The following is a 21,048-nucleotide window of genomic DNA, read 5'->3' as shown; positions in this document are numbered from 1 at the left end:
CTAGTTCTTGTCTTTATTCAGTGTATTTTGGATTCTTACTGAATTATGTTTAATTCAAATAAATTCACGTTTTATGGTGACTTTGCTTGTCTTGTAACAAAGCTCTTTGAATACTGAAGGTCGCAGGCTTGCGTGGAGGCCCAAGTTGGGAGTTTGCTAGAAAATGAAACGTCTCTGGAGGAAGCAGAAGGACAGTAAAAGAAATGTTAGTTTGGGACAGAGTAAGGAGAGTGAGAACCTAAGACAGACACACATTTGTGCACAAATGTGTGAGATGGCTGTAGGATCATGATACTGAATTGTCAAGAAAAGTTTTAATTATGATTATTCCTTGTCATTAAAAATTCTTTTTAAAAACTGTAAATATGAAAGTTTCCTAAAATTTCATTTATCTAGAAAAGTTTTAGGTTCTTTAGGTTGATAGTGAGTGAAATACACATTTTACCAATGGAAAAATCTTAGGTAAGAAATGAATTTCCTAGCAGGTGATAAGAAGTCATCTGTGGAAATTGACCAAGTAAGAGTAGATTCTCTTGCTTTCCCAGTTGAGGCTAGAGTGACTTGATGAGTGAAAAAGTCAAGTATGTCATTACTGGTAAGGTTTCTAACGGGCCCCTCATATTTCAAAGCTTACAGAAGAGGGGCACACCCAGGGAGAGCTGCCTGATTAATTTATGGTGACACATGGGAGCCAAGACCTTATGTGTTTTGAAAAATTTTGTTTCACTCCCCTTTTAAAAGCACATTTTTCAAAAGGTAAAGAGCTTTCCTTTTGCTGAAATTGCACTGCCTTCTCTTAGCCAATGAACTGAACCATCCAGTCTATTAACTAAACAAAAATGACATGAAACTTCATAAATATTTAAAACTCCTGCTATGAATTAAACATTGGGATAAAGAACTAACTCCTTTCATTAAGTACATTGTTAAATAAATAAATAAATAAAGCTCATGACATATTGCTAGGTAAATTGAATGTTTGAACGAATAATATTTCAGGTTTCTTTAAACATTTACCTTGGGTACTGCTTTAAATAATTATATTATATGTATTTGGCTTATTAGACCAGATGCAACTGATTTTAATGAAGTATGTAGGACTTTTTTTTCTTTTTTAAAATAAATGCTTGGTAAATAGTATTGGTTCAGTCCTTCAGAAAACAAAGCAATTAGCAGAACTCTGGACCAGGCAAGAAGAAAACGGGGAGAGTTTTGTGTGATTTGAAAATGAAGCTCAGTATAAATCACAGGAAATTGGGGGAGCATCAAGCCAGTGACCCCACCCCTCCCTGAGCTTGATTCTCTGCTTTTCTCCCTGTTGGGTGTTTATCTTCATTGAATACACGGAGACAGAACTCCTGCAATGTATCAGGGCTGTGGGACAGTGGGCACACAGAGGTGGTTAAGACAGGTCTTAACCTGTCCTTGGGGGTTTCTTGTCCTGCATCAATACTGGTCAACCTTGATTCCTCCTGCCTATTGTGGGGTATGAACCGTATGCTCAGGAAAATGGAGCAGAATAGGATGACTACTGAATTTAGGATTTAAAAAATATGAATTTGCCTCCTTATGTCACTGGCTGTGTGGACATTGGCTCAGACAGTAAAGAATCTGCCTGCAATGCTGGAGACCTGGGTTTGATCCCTGGTTCAGGAAGGTCTCCTGGAGAAGGGAATAGCAACCCACTCCAGTATTCTTACCTGGGAAATCCCATGGGCAGAGGAGCCTGGAGGGCTGCAGTCCCTGGGGTTTCACAGAATCCGAACAACTAAGCACCAACACTTTCACTTCACTTTAGACTCTTAATGAGCCTCAGTTTCCCCACGTAGAATATCCTGTAATAATACTTGTTTTATTGGAACTTTTGCAGGATAAAATGAAAAACTATTTATCAAAATGAGTATTACCATTTTTGTCTTACCTTGCAGTAATAGTTAAAAGAAAAACCGTGATATCTGTCGGCATGTTCTCAGCTCCTATGCACTGTACTATTGACCTTGGAAATTATGCTGAAAATTCACTAAGGTTGCATATGAATAATATCTACTGTTGTTCTTTTAATGTTTTTATGGGGAAAATGTGTCACAAAAATAGAAGAATTATCTCTTTTCTCCTATAGTGGACTCTCTTGAGAATATAGCAGATTCTGAAGAAAGTTCTGTCAAAGGTTCCACAGCGAACTATAGAAGATTCTCTTAGAGTTGAATTTGCTTGAAAGGAATTAGCTGCTTAATTGCCAAAAGTTGTAGGTTTTAGGAAATGTTCTAGGATGGTAACTGTCAAACATTTTGGTCCTATAACCCCTTTAGACTCTTAAAAAAATTATTGAGGACCTCAGAAAGCTTTTGTCTAATCAGTCAGGACAGATGTTGGTGTTGAGGAGAATAACTGCCACACCTTTGCAGTGCTTTGGCATGGCCTTCTGGCCAGGAATCTGTGATTCCGTATTGTGGGAGCATTCACTGTCTCCCTGTAGGCCGCAGCTCTCTGTGCCCTGGCTGGCCTAAGAAAGAAGGCATAAACAGATTTCTACAGAAGCTGCGATTCCTTGGAAGACTCTGAGGAGATGAAGAAGGCTGGTACAAAGTGATTTTGGAATGTAAAGAATTTCTTTGGATTGAGTTCTGTGGAAGTTGGTCACTGACTGCTGAAATATAAATAAGTAGTCTAGGGAATAGTTTCTCTTGATGAATAATTAAAAATACTGTCTGTGTAGTGGGGAGGAACAGGGGGTGCTTTTCTTTATATCAGTTATATCTATGGATATTTACCATGATATAAATTAAAATAGAAAAATTTAAACTATTAATCCATTTAAAATTTATTATTATGGTAAACATAAATAACATTTTTATGAAAAAGTTGTATTTTCCAAAACAAATGGCAGTCAGTTTCTTTACCATCTGAGCCACCAAGGAAGCCCATATTAGAAATGAAAATTGAAAAAAATTTAAACTATTAATCCATTTAAAATATAATATTATGGGGAACATAAATAATATCTTTATTAAAAATAGTCATTTTTCCAAAACAAATTTTTGTTTGTTTTTAATTAATTTAATTTTTAAACTTATTTATTTTAATTGGAGGCTAACTACTTTACAATATTGTAGTGGTTTTTGCCAGACATTGACATGAACCAGCCATGGGTGTACCTGTGTCCCTCATCCTGAACTCCCCTCCCAGCTTCCTTCCCATCCCATCCCTCAGAGTTGTCCCAGCGCACTGGCTTTGAGTGCCGTGTTTCATGCCTCAAGCTTGGACTGACGATCTATTTCACATATGGTAATATACATGTTTGGAGAAGGCAGTGGCACCCCACTCCAGTACTCTTGCCTGGAAAATCCTATGGATGGAGGAGCCTGGTGGGCTGCAGTCTGTGGGGTCGCTGCGAGTCGGACACAACTGAGCGACTTCACTTCCACTTTTCACTTTCATGCATTGGAGAAAGAAATGGCAACCCACTCCCGTGTTCTTGCCTGGAGAATCCCAGGGACGGGAGCCTGGTGGGCTGCCGTCTATGGGGTTGCACAGAGTCGGACACGACTGAAGTGACTTAGCAGCAGCAGCAATATACATGTTTCAATGCTGTTCTCTCAGATCATCCCAGCCTCGCTTCTCCCACAGAGTCCAAAAGTCTGTTCTTTATATCTCTGTCACTTTTGCTGTCTCACATATAGGGTCATCGTTACCGTCTTTCTAAATTCCATATATATGCATTAATATACTGTACTGGCATTTTACATTTTAGCAACTCTCTAATGTCTGGCTTGAGTTGATATCATTTGGATTCTCATATTTGCTTCTGTGTTCAGTCTGTTGGCAATACCACATTTCTTCTGAAAAACTCCACTGTATACTGTAAGAGAATAAGAGTGAAAAAGGCAGATAATGTCTCAGTGTTATTAAAATAGTGTTGACCTCTTCAGTCAGTTCAGTCGCTCAGTCCTGTCCAACTCTTTGCAAACCCCATGGACTGCAGCACACCAGGCCTCCCTGTCCATCACCAACGCCTGGAGTTTACTCAAACATATGTCCATCGAGTTGGTGATGCCATCCAGCCATCTCATCTCCTCCCGGCTTCAGTCTTTTCCAGCATCAGGCACTTTTCCAATGAGTCAGTTCTTCACATCAGGTGGCCAAAGTATTGGAGTTTCAGCTTCGGCATCAGTCCTTCCAATGAATGTTAAGGGCTGATTTCCTTTAGGATTGACCAATTTGATCTCCTTGCAGTCCAAGGGACTCTCAAGAGTCTTCTGCAACACCACAGTTCAAAGGCATCAATTCTTCAGCGCTCAGCTTTCTTTATAGTCCAACTCTCAAATCTATACATAACTACTGGAAAAACCATAACTTTGACTAGACAGACCTTTGTTGGCAAAGTAACATCTCTGCTTTTTAATATGCTGTCTAGGTTGGTGATAGCTTTTCTTCCAAGGAGCAAGCGTCTTTTAATTTCACGGCTGCAGTCACCATCTGCAGTGATTTTGGAGCCCAGAAAAATAAAGTCTCTCACTGTTTCCATTGTTTCCCCATCTATTTGCCATGAAGGGATGGGATTGGATGCCATGATCTTTGTTTTCTGAATGTTGAGTTTTAAGTCAACTTTTTCACTCTCTCTCCCACTTTCATCAGGAGGCTCTTTAGTTCTCCTTTGCTTTCTGACATAAGGGTAATGTCATCTACGTATCTGAGGTATTGATATTTCTCCTGGCAATTTTGATTCCAGCTTGTGCTTCATCCAGCCCTGCATTTCATATGATGTACTCTGCATAAAAGTTAAATAAGCAGGGTGACAATATACAGCCTTGACGTACTTCTTTCCCGATTTGAAACCAGTCTGTTGTTCCACGTCCAGTTCTAACTGTTGCTTCTTGACCTGCATACAGATTTCTCAGGAGGCAGGTCAGGTGGTCTGGTATTCCCATCTCTTGAAGAATTTTCCACAGTTTATTGTGATCTACACAGTCAAAGGGTTTGGCATAATCAATGAAGCAAAAGTAGATGTTTTTCTGGTATTCTCTTGCTTTTTCAATGATCCAGCAGATATTGGCAATTTGATCTCTGGTTCCTCTGCCTTTTCTAAATCCAGCTTGAACATCTGGAAGTGGAAGTTGACCTCTTTAGATTCCTTAAAGAGTATTGGGTACCTATATGGCTCCCTGGACCACACTTTGAAAACTGCTACTTTAGGATATGGCTTTTGCATGTCCATTTTACAAAAAGGAGTGGTTATAGAATTGCCAGAAGTCACACACAGCGAGTTGGCAGTTAGATGGCTGGTAGATGGAGGCTCTAAAGTCCCTGCTTTTGGTTTCCCCTCTGCTCTCCCCTTCCCCCCAGTGCTGCACGGTCCTTTTGTACCTGCCTTATTTGGGTATCATATATCTGAATATACAATATTATATCAACACAACGCCACACTATATACATGAGACAGTTAATAAGCAGTGCAGATGAACGGTACCGGGCGCACTTGTGGTTCCTCCCACTCTTCCCTCACCTCCTCTGTCTTCCTCCTCACAGCTTGTCTTGACTTGTCATTTTTCTTGGCTCTTAAAGGTCAGTTAACTTGTTTGTTTTCTCTTTTGGTTTTACTGTCTTTCTTGTCCTCTTGGCCACTGATAGTCACATTCCTAGTGCATGGTCTGCTTCTGCGGCCTGTCATACTTCACATATTGACTCCCTGCAGGTTTGGGATCATCATTAAGACAGGATTGCTCTTCATTCTGGCTGGAGAAATTCTTCCATGGCTTTCATTGTCACCACTTTGAGAATGAATTCTTTTCATAGTTATAATTTTGTTATCTTTCATTAAAAAGGGGTTAGGTCCTGTAAACCTTTACTGTATTAATGGTGTTTATTTTAGACTTACAGAGTGCCAAAGGACAAAACAGGCACCACCAGGATTGGTGACCTAGCGCCCCAGGACATGAAGAAAGTTTGCCATTTGGCCCTAATTGAGCTGACTGCCCTCTATGATGTCTTGGGTATTGAACTGAAACAACAGAAAGCTGTGAAAATCAAAACAAAAGGTAATTTTGAAACAAAATTAGCTGGATTTACTCCTGAGCTAGTAAGAATGAGCTTGGCTTTTTAGAGGTATCCTTTCTGGGGTGTGGGAAATGCATACATAACAAATTGCCTGTAATCCTCACATGAATACATCTAAAGTTTGGATTCTAAAACATTCTTTCCAAAATTTTTGTAATTTGATAAATCTGTCTCCTAGATTATAGAAGATAAAGGCATAATCAAATATTTAATTACCATGGAAAGAAAAGGAAATTCTGGTCAAGGATTCTTAAATGCTCTCTCCTTTGAAAGCTGTATTTAAAAACAACATTTGGTACATATATTTATTTCTAAGACTGGATCTTGACAACTGACTTTAATATGGTTAATCCTGATCAATTATTTTTGCTTTATTTATTTGATAGCAAATGCACAGGCAGTAGTATGTCTGTTTGTTCATTTACAATCTACTTTTAACTCTTTTGCAAAAAATATTCTTCCCTCTTTGAAGACAATAACATGATTTTGGCATATAATATCCCTAAATTGTGCATCTCTTGGGTATGCATAGTTTTTTTTTTTCTTTGTAATCAGCTTGCTTTCCCCATTATATAAATAGACTGTTTTTTAATAATATAATAGAAAACAAACACCTCCTCAGTTCTTGTTTTTTTTCCAAGATTTTATTCATCTGAAAATCCAGATAATTTTCTGTTGATAAAGCTTTACTATGTAGGAATCTCTGACATCTCATTTAACTTTAAAGATATCTCTTAAAGAAAAACCAAGAATGGGGATTATTGAGTTGCTATGGTAACGTTAGCAAGACAAGATGTAAGTTTTAGAGGCAATTTCTCTGTAGGACTGAAGTGTACCTTCCCTCAAGTCCTCTCTGCCATGCTGGGCCCCAGAAGACCCCATTCTGTGTTTAGTTCCTTTGAGTGAGTATTTTAGCTTAAGGCTTGTGATGGTGAATTTCTGAGTCAAATAGTTCTGGTTTTCCACAAGTCCATTATGGATAAAGACTTCAGATGCTTTTTCAAAAGCTCATCACAGAGTCTTCTCCAGATACAAAATAAAAATTTAATTTAAATAATTATGGGAAAAAAATTGTTGTGACTCAATGTTCAAGACTTTCAGAGTGACTTAGAGAGGTCTTTTAATTTTATCTCAGGATTGCCTCCTACCAGACAGAGAAATATTAAGCCATTCTCATTAAAAGTACCACTATTAATATAATAGATTTTCTTTCCACCTTTTTTATATTTTTGTATCTAAGATATTTATGTTATAAACTAGAATTTGACATGCTTACAGATTATGCTTTTCTTAATTCCTAAACTAAAAGTTATTTACTATGTTACTGACATTCTTCTGAATGTCACAATTTCCAATGTCTGTTTTCATATCACGGGATAATCCCCCTTTTTTTTTTCACAAATGATTTATATCTCCCCGATGATGTGTGCTACACTTTTTTGTTGTAACTATTCACTCATTGATAAGTGTGGGGTAGGAGGTGCTGGGTAGAAGCTATGCTCACATCAGACTGAAAGCGTATAATTTTAATTTAGAAAGATTATAAGTTATTATCTGTCATGTCTTCTGGAGTTATTCCCAAATATATAAAACAACAAATTTAAATTCACAAAGACCAAGTATCTACTATGTTCTCTAAAGAAGAACATTTGTAGAGCAAGCTCATAATCTTGGCTGATTTTCCAAAAAGCAAATATTTATACTTTGCTATATTATAGAATGTTGAATGTCAGTTAGGTATGGAAGAGATGAGTGGTATTTACTTTAAGCGAGAACTTTTAATTTGATTACATTTAGTTTATTATTTGCATATTTTGCCTATTCCCACAGCCCTCTATTTCTCTTTTGTAACAGTTTATACTTTTCTAATTATTTTGGTGATGATCTATAATCATTAGTTTAGTTGTCTTTGCTTGCTAGATTGCTCTATAAGGTGGAGCCAAAATCTTCCAATTAAGTTGTGTTTACCTAATTGATAGACAATGTCACCCGCTTAGGTGCTCGATATAGTTGTCTGATTGAATGACAGCATCAGGAATCTGGTGCTTTAACATTTTTGCATTAATATTTCATAGGTTAATGAAAGTGAAGAGATTTTGTTGTTGTTTTTGCAGATTCTGGCCTTTTTTGTGTCCCATTGACAGTATTGTTAGAACAAGATCAGAAGAAGATACCAGGAACTCGAATACCCTTGATATTTCAAAAAGTAAGTAGGCCCAAATGGGTCAGCATAGAGACAGCATACTTGAGATAATGGCGTTTTGTTTTTGTTTTTGCATTCATACTATTATAATATAGTTTTCCAATTGATATGCTCTTTTATTTTATGCTTTGGTTTTTCTATTCAGAAAACAGATTTGTTTCAAGGGCTCATAATTTTTATTTCATGGTGATGCTTTCAGTGTTATTTCTTGTAACTGTGATTACCTGGCATCATTGTCCTGTCTTATATTAGCTGGCTTTGTATAATTGAGATTTCAATTCTATAATACATAGGAGTGGGGACTGCTGGTAAATTTCTAGGGAATTGAATCCTCATGAATATTTTATGCCTGTATGTATTTCCCAAGCTTTCCTATTTACAGTGAGGATGTCCAATTTAATTTACTAGTGCCTTCTTCCAAAGTAGGCAAAGAAACCATAAAGTAGAATTAGAAAATGATTGCTAAACTATAAAGTCACTTGTGTAGTCAACACTCAATTATTCATAAGGAGGTTATCTATGACAATATAAAAATTTCAGTCTAACCTCTGAGCCATCATTGTTCAGAAACACAGATTACATTGGATAAAAGACAGGGAATACCCCTGAGGAAGGCTAGTCGCATCAGTTGTGGGCTACCCAAGATGCAGATTTTGCAACAGCTCAGGCATCTCAGCTTTTGAAAATTCATGGGTAGCAAAAATGGCAGTAGTAATGTTCTCGGTTGTTTGGCTCAACAAAGCCATTTAATACTTAAGCTTAATCTACTTGGCACCAATTCTTCCATTATTCTAAGCCAGTCATTTACTATCTTGCCTATTAATACTAAGCTCTGATTTCTTCATTCCTCATAGTCTCACCATTACATCCAAACCTGTGTCTCAGTGTTTCTCCTGCTGGACTTTGTTGTAGACAGTTTGTTCTACTCACCAGGTTCCTCTAGTCATTGCCTGCAGAACCTGTGTCTTTGTGGATAGTTGTTCATGGTGTCTGTGATAACCAGAGAGATGCTTATAAATGGAGACCATAGATTCAAGTTGTTTTAATGGCAGTAAATGGTGCGAGTTACTTATGCAGATGGACAAGGCATGGATCTCAGTAGAACCCTTTCCCAGTGTATTGGGGCTATTCAGGGAAACAGCACCAGTACGAGAGTTCTCTTTCTCTCTCTCTCTCAGAGAGAGATGCTCAATAAATATTATTAAGTGAATGAAGGAATGAGTGTGTGTTGGGGAGGGGGAGAGAGAAAGAGACACATGCAACCACATGCACACACCCACATGCTTTCCTTCATTCTCTTATTCAGTAATATTTATTGAGCATCTGTCTCTCTTTTGGGGCCAGGGGCGGAAGGAGAGAGAGAGATTTATTATATGTTAAAGAATTAGCTTCTGCAATTGTGGGGCCTGTCAAGTCTGAATTATGTACAGCAAGCTGGAAACACAGGCGAGGGTTAACATTTCAGGGTCGAGTCCAAACTCTGCAGGCGGAAGCTCCCGTGGGGTTTCGGTGCTGCCGTCCTGAGGCAGAGTTATGCTGCTTTGGGGAACCTCAGTCTGGATTCAGCCTTCAGCTGACTGGATGAGGCCCACCCACTGTACGGAAAGGAGTGCTTTCCTCAGAGTCTACAGGTGAAACGTTCATCGCATCTAAAAAACACCTTCACAGCAACACCTAGACTGGTGTTTGACGACATAGCTGGGTACTGTAGCCCAGCCCACTTGACACATCAGATTCACTATCTCATCAGCGGAGAGCAGGCGTTGGTCCCAACGGAAGTCAGTGTTGCCTGCTGGTCAGGCTCAGGATTGCATCCGGCCCCCTATCATTTTCTCTTGACATTGTTTTCGTATTTAGTTAGTTTACAGTTTTGGTCTCTTCAAACTTTTCAGAGACTCAGACTACCCACCAGTTTGAAGTCTTTGGATAAGAGCCTTAAAGATTTTGGGTTCATAGAAAAAATAAAAGAATATACAGAGCTTTCTATTAGGTAACACTCATCTATTTGTATCCCCTCTGAATGATAAGCAAATAAATCACTGTCATCTATCCCAAAAAGTATCTTTTTATTTTATCAGCTGACAATGCAGTTAGGTATTCCCTTAATTTTATTGAAAGGAAATAATTGAAAACCACTGATTTGCAAAAATTTTTATTATCAGTCTTAACAGATTATATTTTCTCAGTTATTGAGAAATGTACCTCAAAAGAGGCTTTAACAAAGCTTATTTAATATCTATAAATTGTATCTGGTTCCCCATGCCACTCCACCCCCCCACCCCACACCTTAGAAACACACTGTTTAAACCCTATTCCCAAAAGCACTGGAGAAATAGAAATATTCTGAACTTTTATCTATGGCAAAATTCTGGCAAATTAGTAAATCATATTTTCATAATAAAGTATTATTTGTATTTTAACAATGACAATAGAATGTAGCTAAAATATGTTATTTTCAAAGTGAGAAATAATGAGAAAAATGACAGTATATATATACATTCTCTATTGAATGCTAGTATTCAGCATTAGAGAATAATAAAAAGCATTAAAATATAAAAATGTAAAAATTATTCTCATTCAGTTATTTAGAAATCATCAGTTTTGCCTGTGTATTTAATAAAAGCAAAATTTGTCTTACTGCTAAAAACTAATTTGATCCAGCTACTGGCATGCAATTTTATTTTTTGTTAATAGAATATTTTAAACATTTTGTAAGATGAAATACAACAAATTGCTTGTATGTTAAATAAATGTTGCATGGGTATTATTTGATATATTTAGTTTTAAATACTTTATTGGATAATGTTCATCTAATCTAAAATAATTCATTTAAAGTTTTTTTTCCCAGGAGTTTTTATCCAGTGTAACTTGAAAAATGTCTTGAAAATCATTCCAGTTGAATTTTTGAAATTCAGTGCTTCTGTTTTCAGTCACTAATAAATACTTGGGAGACTACTCTTTGCTTTGTTCTTACCTGACAAACTCAGAATTAGTACAGACTTTGGCCATAATCCAGGGACCTAAGAGGTGGGGTCATGGAGGAACAATTGTCTCCTCTTCCAGTATCTATGTGCTACAATAAATCTTATTTCAGGACATCTAGATAAAGGTCAAAGACTTCACTCATGATGCCATGCTTTGCTCCTAATAGACATTTTTATAAGCATGGGGAAAATAGTAAGCTTTATGTTATTTATAAAGCCTTGGTAAATCATTAAGGAGATTTCTCTGGAAAAAAAAATTAAAATTTTATACTGTTTGGACACTCTGGAAGATGTTGTGCCTCAGGGTATGCAGAGGGTATTATAGTAAGTTTGGGGCTGAGAGAAAAGTGGGTTTGTCTTTTAGAAGAAGGCTATTGTGAAAGGAGGGGAATGGATGGTAAGGAAGGCCTATATGATGCTACTTTCACTTTTCACTATTTCTTTAAAATAGTCAGTGAAAAGTGAAAGTCACTCAATCACGCAGCCCCATGGACTGTAGTCCGCCAGGCTTCTTGGTCCATGGAATTCTCCAGGCCAGAATACTGGAGTGAGTAGCCTTTTCCTTCTCCAGGGTATCTTCCCAACCCTGGGATTGGATCCAGGTCTCCCACATTGCAGGCAGGTTCTTTACCAGCTGAGCCACAAGGGAAGCTAAAATAGTCAAGTACCCCCTAAAAAGCTTTTGTGTACTGCCCAGGGAATGCATATTCCAATTGAAAATCTCTGCTAAGAAACTAACCACTTCCTAGCTTCCAGTGTTATGTCATTGAAATTTCTCCATTTTCTTCTTCTTGTGGGTTTCTGCCTTATTAAAACAAACAAAAAAGAAACTTAGAGATCTGTGTGTATTCATCAGGTATGATATAGACCCGTACCAGAACTGTTTTTTTAAGTTTACCACCAAAAGCTTAAAGCCTAAAAATGAATATTTGCAAGCAGTTTTTTTTCCTTCATCTCATAAACAAATTTTTCTTTGAACAAACTGAAAAGGAGGTGTACATATGCAAATACTGTAATTTCATAAGATGTATTTGATTGCAGAATGTATGTTTCTGAAAAAGCAGAAGAAATGGATTGTCTTAGTTACTTTGAAACCATGAACATGGGTCAGTCTCTATCTAGGATATTGCAGGTGTTGTGTGAAGTTATATACTTTTGTTCCAAAGGACCCAACTTTTTCCAAATTACAACTAAAGTTTGTGGATATATTGGCTTAAAGATGAGTAGTGATTGTGCCATACCATTCAAAACTTAGTGAAATCCAGTTAACATGTCACTGTATTCAGTTTTTATTTATGTATGAAGGAGATGTTAAATTTGAGACTGTACCTATTAAGAATGCCAAAATCAGAATGTCCTTCTGTTTCTACACAGTTGATTTCTCGCATTGAAGAGGGAGGTTTGGAAACCGAAGGTCTCTTAAGAATCCCTGGAGCTGCTGTTCGAATCAAGGTGATTTTTTGGTTCTACTCATGTAAATAACTTTGTTTAATTAAACTTTTTGCATCTGCAAAGCTCAGTTGTCCTCCCCACTCTTTCTTCCCATTTTAGAAGATGAAAAAACACAAAAACATCCTAACATTCAGTTTATATTAGCTTTTCTACAGTCTCTTCTGATTGTAAATTTTGACTTTTTTCCCCAAAATCACCCTATTACCAGTAACAATACTGTGATAAATAAAGAGGCAAATGATTTTACTCTCCGACTGTGCAGATATAAAATAGGGACAAAAGTAAACAAGCAGAAGATAAGAGCAGCTCTGTCCTGCTGATGGAAAGAGAACATGATGGGTCAAAACACTAAGAGGGGACTGCTGATGGTCTGCATGAGTAACAGCGTGAGATTTATTTCCTTTTCTTTTTTAAAGGGCAGGATGGTAAACTCCACCGGGTAGACAGAGTCGGGGACTTGACATTAGTCTCCGTACATGATCAGTCTTAGCGAGCTGGCAAAATGAGATTGTCTTAACCCCTCCTGGCTGTCCCAGTTCCTTGGCTCACTGGACCCAAGGGTAGCCTGAGTCCAGCTTGTGAAAGAGTCAGGGGGATTCCCAGGCTTTCCAGTTGAAACCCCCTTTCTCACTCCCCTTCTTGCTTTTTTCTCAAGATGACATTTCCTTCCCACTTTCCTAGGATACTGTGTGTCCTCCTCCTTTCTCTGTTCCTGACTCCTGCTCTGGGGAATCCAGATCCAATGAATGCTTGGTCTAAGTAGAATTACCCTGCGGATGATGTAGATGGAATGTGCCTCTCCAGTGATTTGCATTTTATGGGGACTTCATAATTGGAATTGTAGCTCTATCTGGAAAACTTATCTGGGGAATTTTTTGGTTATCAGTCTTTAACAACCTCCTTAACCCTTATCCTCCAAATTCAGCTCTGGCTCTAAAAAGGTAACACAAGTCACTGACCACATCCAATATTTTTGTCTTCCTGAATTTGTAAATCCAAGAAAAAATAGGATAAAGGGAAGAGATATTCCCTGTTCATCTCTGAAAGATGTATTCTGTATGAGCTGTTTTGAGCTAGATCAGGAAGAAGTGACTCTTGGTGGGTGTACACTGTGGCCGTGACAGTGCCAGGTGTGTGCAAAGATTCCACCGTTTGCATCACTTGCTGATTTTGATAAGCTTCTTCAGTTTAAAGCACTAGTTTTGGCTTACATGGCTCTTACCACATTGTGATCTCAGTTTAATTGGATTTGAGTAACCTGATAAATCATGAGAAATGCTGGGCTGGATGAAGCACAATCTGGAATCAAGATTGCCAGGAGAAATATCAATAACCTCAGATATGCAGATGACACCACCCTTATGGCAGAAAGTGAAGAAGAACTAAAGAGCCTCTTGATGAAAGTGAAAGAGGAGAGTGAAAAAGTTGGCTTAAAGCTCAGCATTCAGAAAACTAAGATCTTGGCCACTGGTCCCATCACTTCATGACAAATAGATGGGGAAACAGTGGAAACAATGTCAACTTTATTTTGGGGGGCTCCAAAATCACTGCCAATGATGACTGCAGCCATGCAATTGAAAGACGCTTACTCCTTAGCAGGCAAGTTATGACCAACCTAGACAGCATGTTAAAAAGCAGAGACATTACTTTGCCAACAAAGGTCCGTCTAGTCAAGGCTATGGTTTTTCCAGTGGTCATGTATGGATGTGAGAGTTGGAGTATAAAGAAAGCTGAGCTATGGTTTTTCCAGTGGTCATGTATGGATGTGAGAGTTGGAGTATAAAGAAAGCTGAGTGCCGAAAAATTTATGCTTTTGAACTGTGGTGTTGGAGAAGACTCCTGAGAGTCCCTTGAACTGCAAGGAGATCCAAGCAGTCCATCCTAAAGGAGATCAGTCCTGGGTGTTCGTTGGAAGGACTGATGCTGAAGCTGAAACTTCAATATTTTGGCCACCTGATGCGAAGAGCTGACTCATTGGAAAAGACCCTGATGCTGGGAAAGATTGAGGGCAGGAGAAGGGGATGACAGAGGATGAGATGGCTGGATGGCATCACCAACTCAATGGACATGGATTTGGGTAGACTCCAGGAGTTGGTGATGGACAGGGAGGCCTGGCATGCTGCAGTTCATGGGGTCCCAAAGAGTCAGACTCTACTGAGCGACTGAACTGAACTGATATATACCCTGCTCACAAATGTCATTCAACTTGCATCCCCTGTGTCTGATCTCTGATGCACAGAGGTCCCCAAAACTGTTCAGGTGCTCTTGTAATTTTGATACATGTCCACTGTCTCACTTCATTTGCTGACACCTGTGGCGGTTTCACCACCAGTCAATCAGGGACAGTGTGTGTGATTGGGAGATGAGTCCTGTGGAGAAATACATTCTCTAACAGAGGAAGAGTCCTATAGAAGCCAGCTACACGACTCCATTCTACCCATCTTAGCAAGAACACGGGTTCCCAGGTCATTGTTCATGTCCCGCATTAGCAGAATGTGATGGCCAACTCAGCAGAGTCATAAACATGTTTACTTTAGTACACAAGGATGGATGTAATGTGGATTTCACATTTTGACCAGATTTCTGGCAGAGGCGTGAATTCAACTATATGTAACCTCTTAGAAGGTCAATAAAGTAGATTCAACTGGCTCAACACAGCCTGTTATCACAGACTGAATGATATAGCAGCTGTTCTCTGTTTTGTGCATAAAGTAAAGATGACTTGCAAAATTTAGAGTTGTCATTCTTCTCCCTTCCCCACCAAATTTCTTGGACTCTCCCTCCCCCTCTGTCTTCTTCTCCTCCTCTTCTCTTTCCTCTCCTTTCCCTCTTCTTCGTTCTCTCGCCCCATTTCTCCCTCTTCCGCAGGCCTTCTTTCCTTCCCACCCTTCCTCCCCACCTCCTTCCCCCCTCGCTTCTTTCATCCCTCTCTCCTTCCACCTTCCTCTCCCCCCATTTCTAGGTTTACCTTTGTGTATTTCACCAATTACAAAAAATAATTAGGGTAGAGGATGGAATTGTGTTGGGAAGAGAAAATGTAATAAATTCACCTTACAGGAAAAACAAAGAACGTTTCTTGGGAGAACAGTTTCAAATATTAGAGGGGAGTGACAGAAACTTGGAAGGGTTTCTAACATAATAGGATTTATGCCACAGTGAAAAAGCATATAGAAAATAGTAATTATGAAACAAAATTGATTTATTATTAATAATTTGTCTGGCAGATTTTGTGGAGTCCTTGAGGTAAATGAATTAGGTACTTCTAATTCCACAAGGACTCCAGCTGTTTTTTGCAGCTGGCAGCAGGATGGCTGGGTCACTGACAGCGTACATGTTTAGGATGGGGTATATTTTCGTACCTCATTCGCTACGGAATTTGGTTTTCCATTTCCCAGAGGTGACTAATCAGAGGTGGCCTTTTGCTTTAGGTCCATAGATGGATTGATTAAGTATTTTGTTGTATAATGTACTTCTAAATAAAGCACAGACTTTTTCTTTAAATAAATTTTTAAAAGTTGGTGAAAAACTATAGTATCTAAGTAAAGCCCCCAAGTGTAAAGTCTGTTTTGACTGTTCTCTTATTTCAGCCTCTACTGCTTAATGTTTGTTGCCTATCCTGGAAAATGTGTTAAGTTTTGAAATTCTAGACCTTAGGTATCATTTTCATTGATGAATTATACTTGGGGTAGGAGAAGGAATATTTTTCTGAGTAATAGAGAAGTGTTGGCTTTCAGTAGTTTCAGATGTCTTTTCAAAAAAATAACATCTTGGGACTTCCCTGGTGGCCTGGTCGTTAAGAACCAGCCTTGCAATGCAGAGGACACAGGTTGCGGAACTAAGATATCCCCCATGTCGTGGGCAACTAAGCTTGCCAGCCACAATTAGAGAGCCTTCACACCGCAACGAAAGACCTCATGCAGCCAAATTAATAAATAAATATTAAAAAAGCAAATAATAAAAAGCCACAAAAGGGTAGAACCTCTTCTGAAGTGGGAAGTATATCAGTCTCAGCAAGGGAAAAAAAAATCAACTTACTGGTAGCTTTTTTTTTTTCCCCCCTTTCTCTCTTCTGCCTTTCAGAATCTTTGCCAAGAACTAGAAGCTAAGTTCTATGAAGGGACTTTTAATTGGGAAAGTGTCAAGCAGCATGATGCCGCCAGCCTGCTGAAGCTCTTCATCCGGGAGCTGCCCCAGCCGCTGCTCAGTGTAGAATATCTCAAAGCTTTCCAGGCTGTCCAGAGTAAGTGCCACCCCTCTTTGAAGCAATCCCTGGGTCAGCGCCATCCATATTAATTGCTTTAATGGCATTTTGCTTTTTGTGAAGAACATAACCAGATGTATTTGGGTAGACACACTGACTCATTTGGTGTGAGTAATAAAATGCCACTCGATGTTTTCTTTTCCTTTATAAATATACATCTAAGAGTAAATAGATAGCAGATGTATCCGTATCTTTTCAGGTACGGACTAATTGCATGCCCTTTAAGCAATACAGTGTACGTATTTTCATATTAAAAGCTGGAAACGTCATACTTCTTTTTTAATAGAATGAATCACGTAAGCCCTCTGATACATTTTTCTTGCCAAGTGTTAAAAGCAACACTTACTGGAGAAGCTATGGATTAACAGTTATCATAAAAGCACAAGGAGATGTGACAGAGTCTGTGATTATTTCCTGAAAAATTAACTTCTGAAATTGTCATGCAGAAACATGCAACAAATCATTTGACTGCTTCATTGGTTGGGGGGCAGCAGATTTCTTATGCCTTTCCATTTTGTGGTCTTGGGCAGACTCCAAATTAACATCTTGAATAGTTCTCAATTCCTTTCCAGTGAACAGAGAGACCTGATGAGGTTCATGCACTGGCATAATTATCCCTTTTAGTCATAAAGACCATCCAAAAAGGGAAAATGCTGTCACCACATTTTAGTGACCAAGCCATACTTTAAGTTCCAGATTGGGGCACTTTTAAGAGTGAAAGAGAAGCACTAGTGATGATTACGCTGAACTGCAGTGTCGACCAGACCTTTTCCAGGCTATTCTTTTTTTTTAATTGAAGTATATTGACATATAATATTATAGTAGTTTCACATGTACAATATTTGTTATTTGCATGCATTGCAAAGTGATCATCATAATGTCTACTTAACATCTGTAACCATTCATAATTGTAGAAACATGTTTTCTTGTAATGAGAACTTTAAAGATCTACTCTTAGTAACTTTATGAAATATAGTATTATTAACTATAGTTGCCACGCACAGTCTGATGCATAGTCTCTCAGTTGTGTCTTACTCTTTGCTACGCTATGGACTGTGGTCCTCCAGACCCCTCTGTCCAAGGGATTCTGCAGGCAAGAATACAAGGAGAGGATTGCCATGCCCTCCTCCAGGGGCTCTTCCTGACCCAGGGAACAGACCTGTGTCTCTTGCGGCTCCTGCATTGGCAGGTGAATTCTTTACCACTGAGCCACCTGGAAAGCCATAGTTGCTACGCTTACATTATTTCCCTGAGACTTACTTATTTTGTAATTGGAAGTGTGTACCTTTTGTCTGCCTTTAGCCATTTCCCCGCCTGACCCCGATACCTATGGTGGTCCAGATTGTTTCACCAATCTGTTCTCTGTATATATGTGAGCTATTTTGTTTTTGTTTTAGATTCAATATATAAATGAGATCATAAGATATTTGTCTTTCTCCATCTTATTTCACTTAGCATAATGCACTCAGGGTTCATCCATGTTGTTGAAAATGGCCAGATTTTTTTTTTTAATGACTGAATATTATTCCATTATGTTCCAAGCTATTCTTAAAGCATGTCATATTGAGATGTTTCCCATGGCTTATCCCATATCATAACATTTATTCAGAATTTTTAGGGAAATATGACTGAAATTGTCATTTAAAATATTTTTTTAATGGTTAAGTTGTGCTATTTTCCATATATACTCCTTAGATATGGATTAAAGGACCAAATTTATCTGATTCCAGATATCCACAACTATTACTTATTGGGATGGGGGTACTGAAAATAGGAAATATCAATAATAATAATGTATCTCTTCAACTCTCTCATTGCTGATTGGTTTTCTTATTCATTCCACAAATATTTATCAAACACTTATTGTGTTCCAGGCTGTTTTACATATTCCTGTTGGAATTGATAGGCTTTTAACCATGTACACCACATAATTTGTTCACTCACCATGAGAAGCTTCACTGTTATAGGTGCACTCTGACACTGTATTATAAAAGGTCCAATCTCCTCTGCCTTTTCATTGGGGAGTAATTATCATGCGGAAGTTAAAATTATTTCCGAAGTACTGTTGTGTGTCTGCAAACACAAGGCCGCCGTCACACGCTCACAGTTGGAAGTGAGCATTCCGAGAGAGGAAGCTCTGCTTTACCAGCTGCTTCTCCTGGTCCCCCCACACTCTCAACAAGGCTTACTGCTCACTCACTGTGTCTCACATTTCACAGTGACGTTTATGCCAAATAACTTTTTTCTTGCAAAACAGAAAAAGAAAGTAAAGAGAAGTATTTGGTAAAGACAACAATTCAGATGTATTTAATCTGTCTGCAGATCTTCCAACCAGGAAGCAACAACTACAGGCTTTGAACCTTCTTGTCATTCTCCTGCCCGATGCAAACAGAGACACACTCAAGGTCAGCTGGTTTCATTTACGCTAAATATCCCTCAGAACTAAGAGTCATTTTTCATTATTTGTGGCAAAACAAAATAATGTTATTGTGGAAATGTTAGTAGTTGTCTATAAAGTGAAGACCTATTTTTAAGGAGAGATGATGAAAGTCTTTAACTTAATTAATTTTTATTTAATTTATTTTAAATTAATTAATTTATTACCCAGGTTAGTCATGTTAATAGTATCATTAAGTTGGGTTTTTTTTTTTGTCTTTTTTTCAACTATAACATATCTTCTACTGGTGATTGAGGTTCATTTGTTAATAAAAACATGAATGTATTTTAGTTTTTTCTTCTTTCTATTATTCCTGTTTTTTCCAGTTTTATTTAGTGAGCATGTACTAGTAAGGTAAAAATTGAATGTTTAAAAAGGAACTCCTAAAGCTCACCAAATATAACCCATTACTGCCTAAAGATGTTACATGTGTTTGTAGTTCCAAGCAGTAGAGTTTGAAATAAGTCTTAATGATGAACTTGAAATGTTTGATTAGCCAAAAGATAAACCAACTCAAATTCTAGTCATTTCTCTAAGGGCTTACCCTGAGTTTCTAATCTGTATCATCATTTTACAGTGATTTGGTCTGAGAGTCATATGATTAAATACCCTTTAATATGTATCATCAGAGCCTTTCATAATAATCAGTGGATTGTTCTACATTGATTAGTTTTCCTTAATGGCAAAAAAATTTTAGAGTAGTTAGAAAAGGTTTAATTATAAACTCTTAGAAAAACATTTTTTAATGTAATTTAGAAAGCACATCTACCTTATGTTTTACTGTTACCTTAAAAAAGTTTTTTATACAAGTAAGGGTGCAACCCTTGCCCATTTGCCCCTATAGTTCCTTATCTTTAAAATGAAAAAGAATCATGTCAAAAAATTTCCTATTGAGAAAACAAAACCAGTTGGTAAACCTTGGAAATGTTTTTCTGAACTTCACTAAGACTCCTTGAACTGAAACCAGGTGAGCAAATTCCATGCCCTTGGAATAAATGTCAATACTCAACTTTTCTGGCCGAAGCAGTTGATGAGGATTACTGGAATAAAACATTACATCTCTGCAAGAGAACTTCCAATGAGTTGTTCCCTTTACTAAGTCAGAAAATAATCTTCCACTTCACTGATTAACTCTGTGAGTAGCTGAGAAGGCTGGTTAGGTTAGGTTTGGTTTGGTTTTGGAGAAAGAGGCCAGGTCCAGGAAGGGGGTGTTTTGAAGCACCACGTGTGGGGGCTGCTGTGTATGGGTGGGTAGACTGTGGCTGAAACAGGGACATCGGGCCCAGGACGAAGTGGGGACTGATTTTTCAGTCTGTTCCCTGCTTGTCAGCCATGCCCTTGCCACAGGACATCAACTACCCAGAAGGAGGAATTTAGTCCGTCTTTTTTCTGATTCACATAAAGGTGCTTATCTGTGTGATGGCCTTGTGAATGGCCAATATAAGATGGAAATCGAAAGACACATGAGTTACTTAAAATATGCCTACTTTCAAAAGAGTTCAACTAGTAGTGGAGGAAAGTTACTATTGGGCAAGGTTGGCCCAGAACTCATTCTTGGATTTTGCCTTTAAACCCCAGACACATTCTTTTAAGACAAAATCTGTTTAAGAGTGTATTTTTTTTTTTTAAAGGTTTAGTTTTACTTTTAGGACATGAA

The 21,048-nt window shown here is 38.1% G+C and overlaps 1 protein-coding gene across 1 annotated transcript in view; it reads left to right on the top strand.

Moving 5' to 3' along the window:
• ARHGAP18 (Rho GTPase activating protein 18) overlaps positions 1 to 21,048 on the top strand; it is a 127,624-nt gene that overhangs the window by 83,862 nt on the left and 22,714 nt on the right. The window contains exons 6-10 of the mRNA XM_061129974.1: positions 5,870 to 6,035; positions 8,169 to 8,260; positions 12,616 to 12,693; positions 16,774 to 16,933; positions 19,277 to 19,359. Coding sequence (XP_060985957.1) covers positions 5,870 to 6,035; positions 8,169 to 8,260; positions 12,616 to 12,693; positions 16,774 to 16,933; positions 19,277 to 19,359 — 579 coding nt within the window. The remainder of the gene's footprint in view (positions 1 to 5,869; positions 6,036 to 8,168; positions 8,261 to 12,615; positions 12,694 to 16,773; positions 16,934 to 19,276; positions 19,360 to 21,048) is intronic.

The sequence above is a fragment of the Dama dama genome, chromosome 26 (assembly GCF_033118175.1).
Source record: "Dama dama isolate Ldn47 chromosome 26, ASM3311817v1, whole genome shotgun sequence".
Classification (NCBI taxonomy): domain Eukaryota; kingdom Metazoa; phylum Chordata; class Mammalia; order Artiodactyla; family Cervidae; genus Dama; species Dama dama.
The sequence above is the reverse complement of the archived record's forward strand: the minus strand, read 5'-3'. Positions and strand labels throughout refer to the sequence as shown.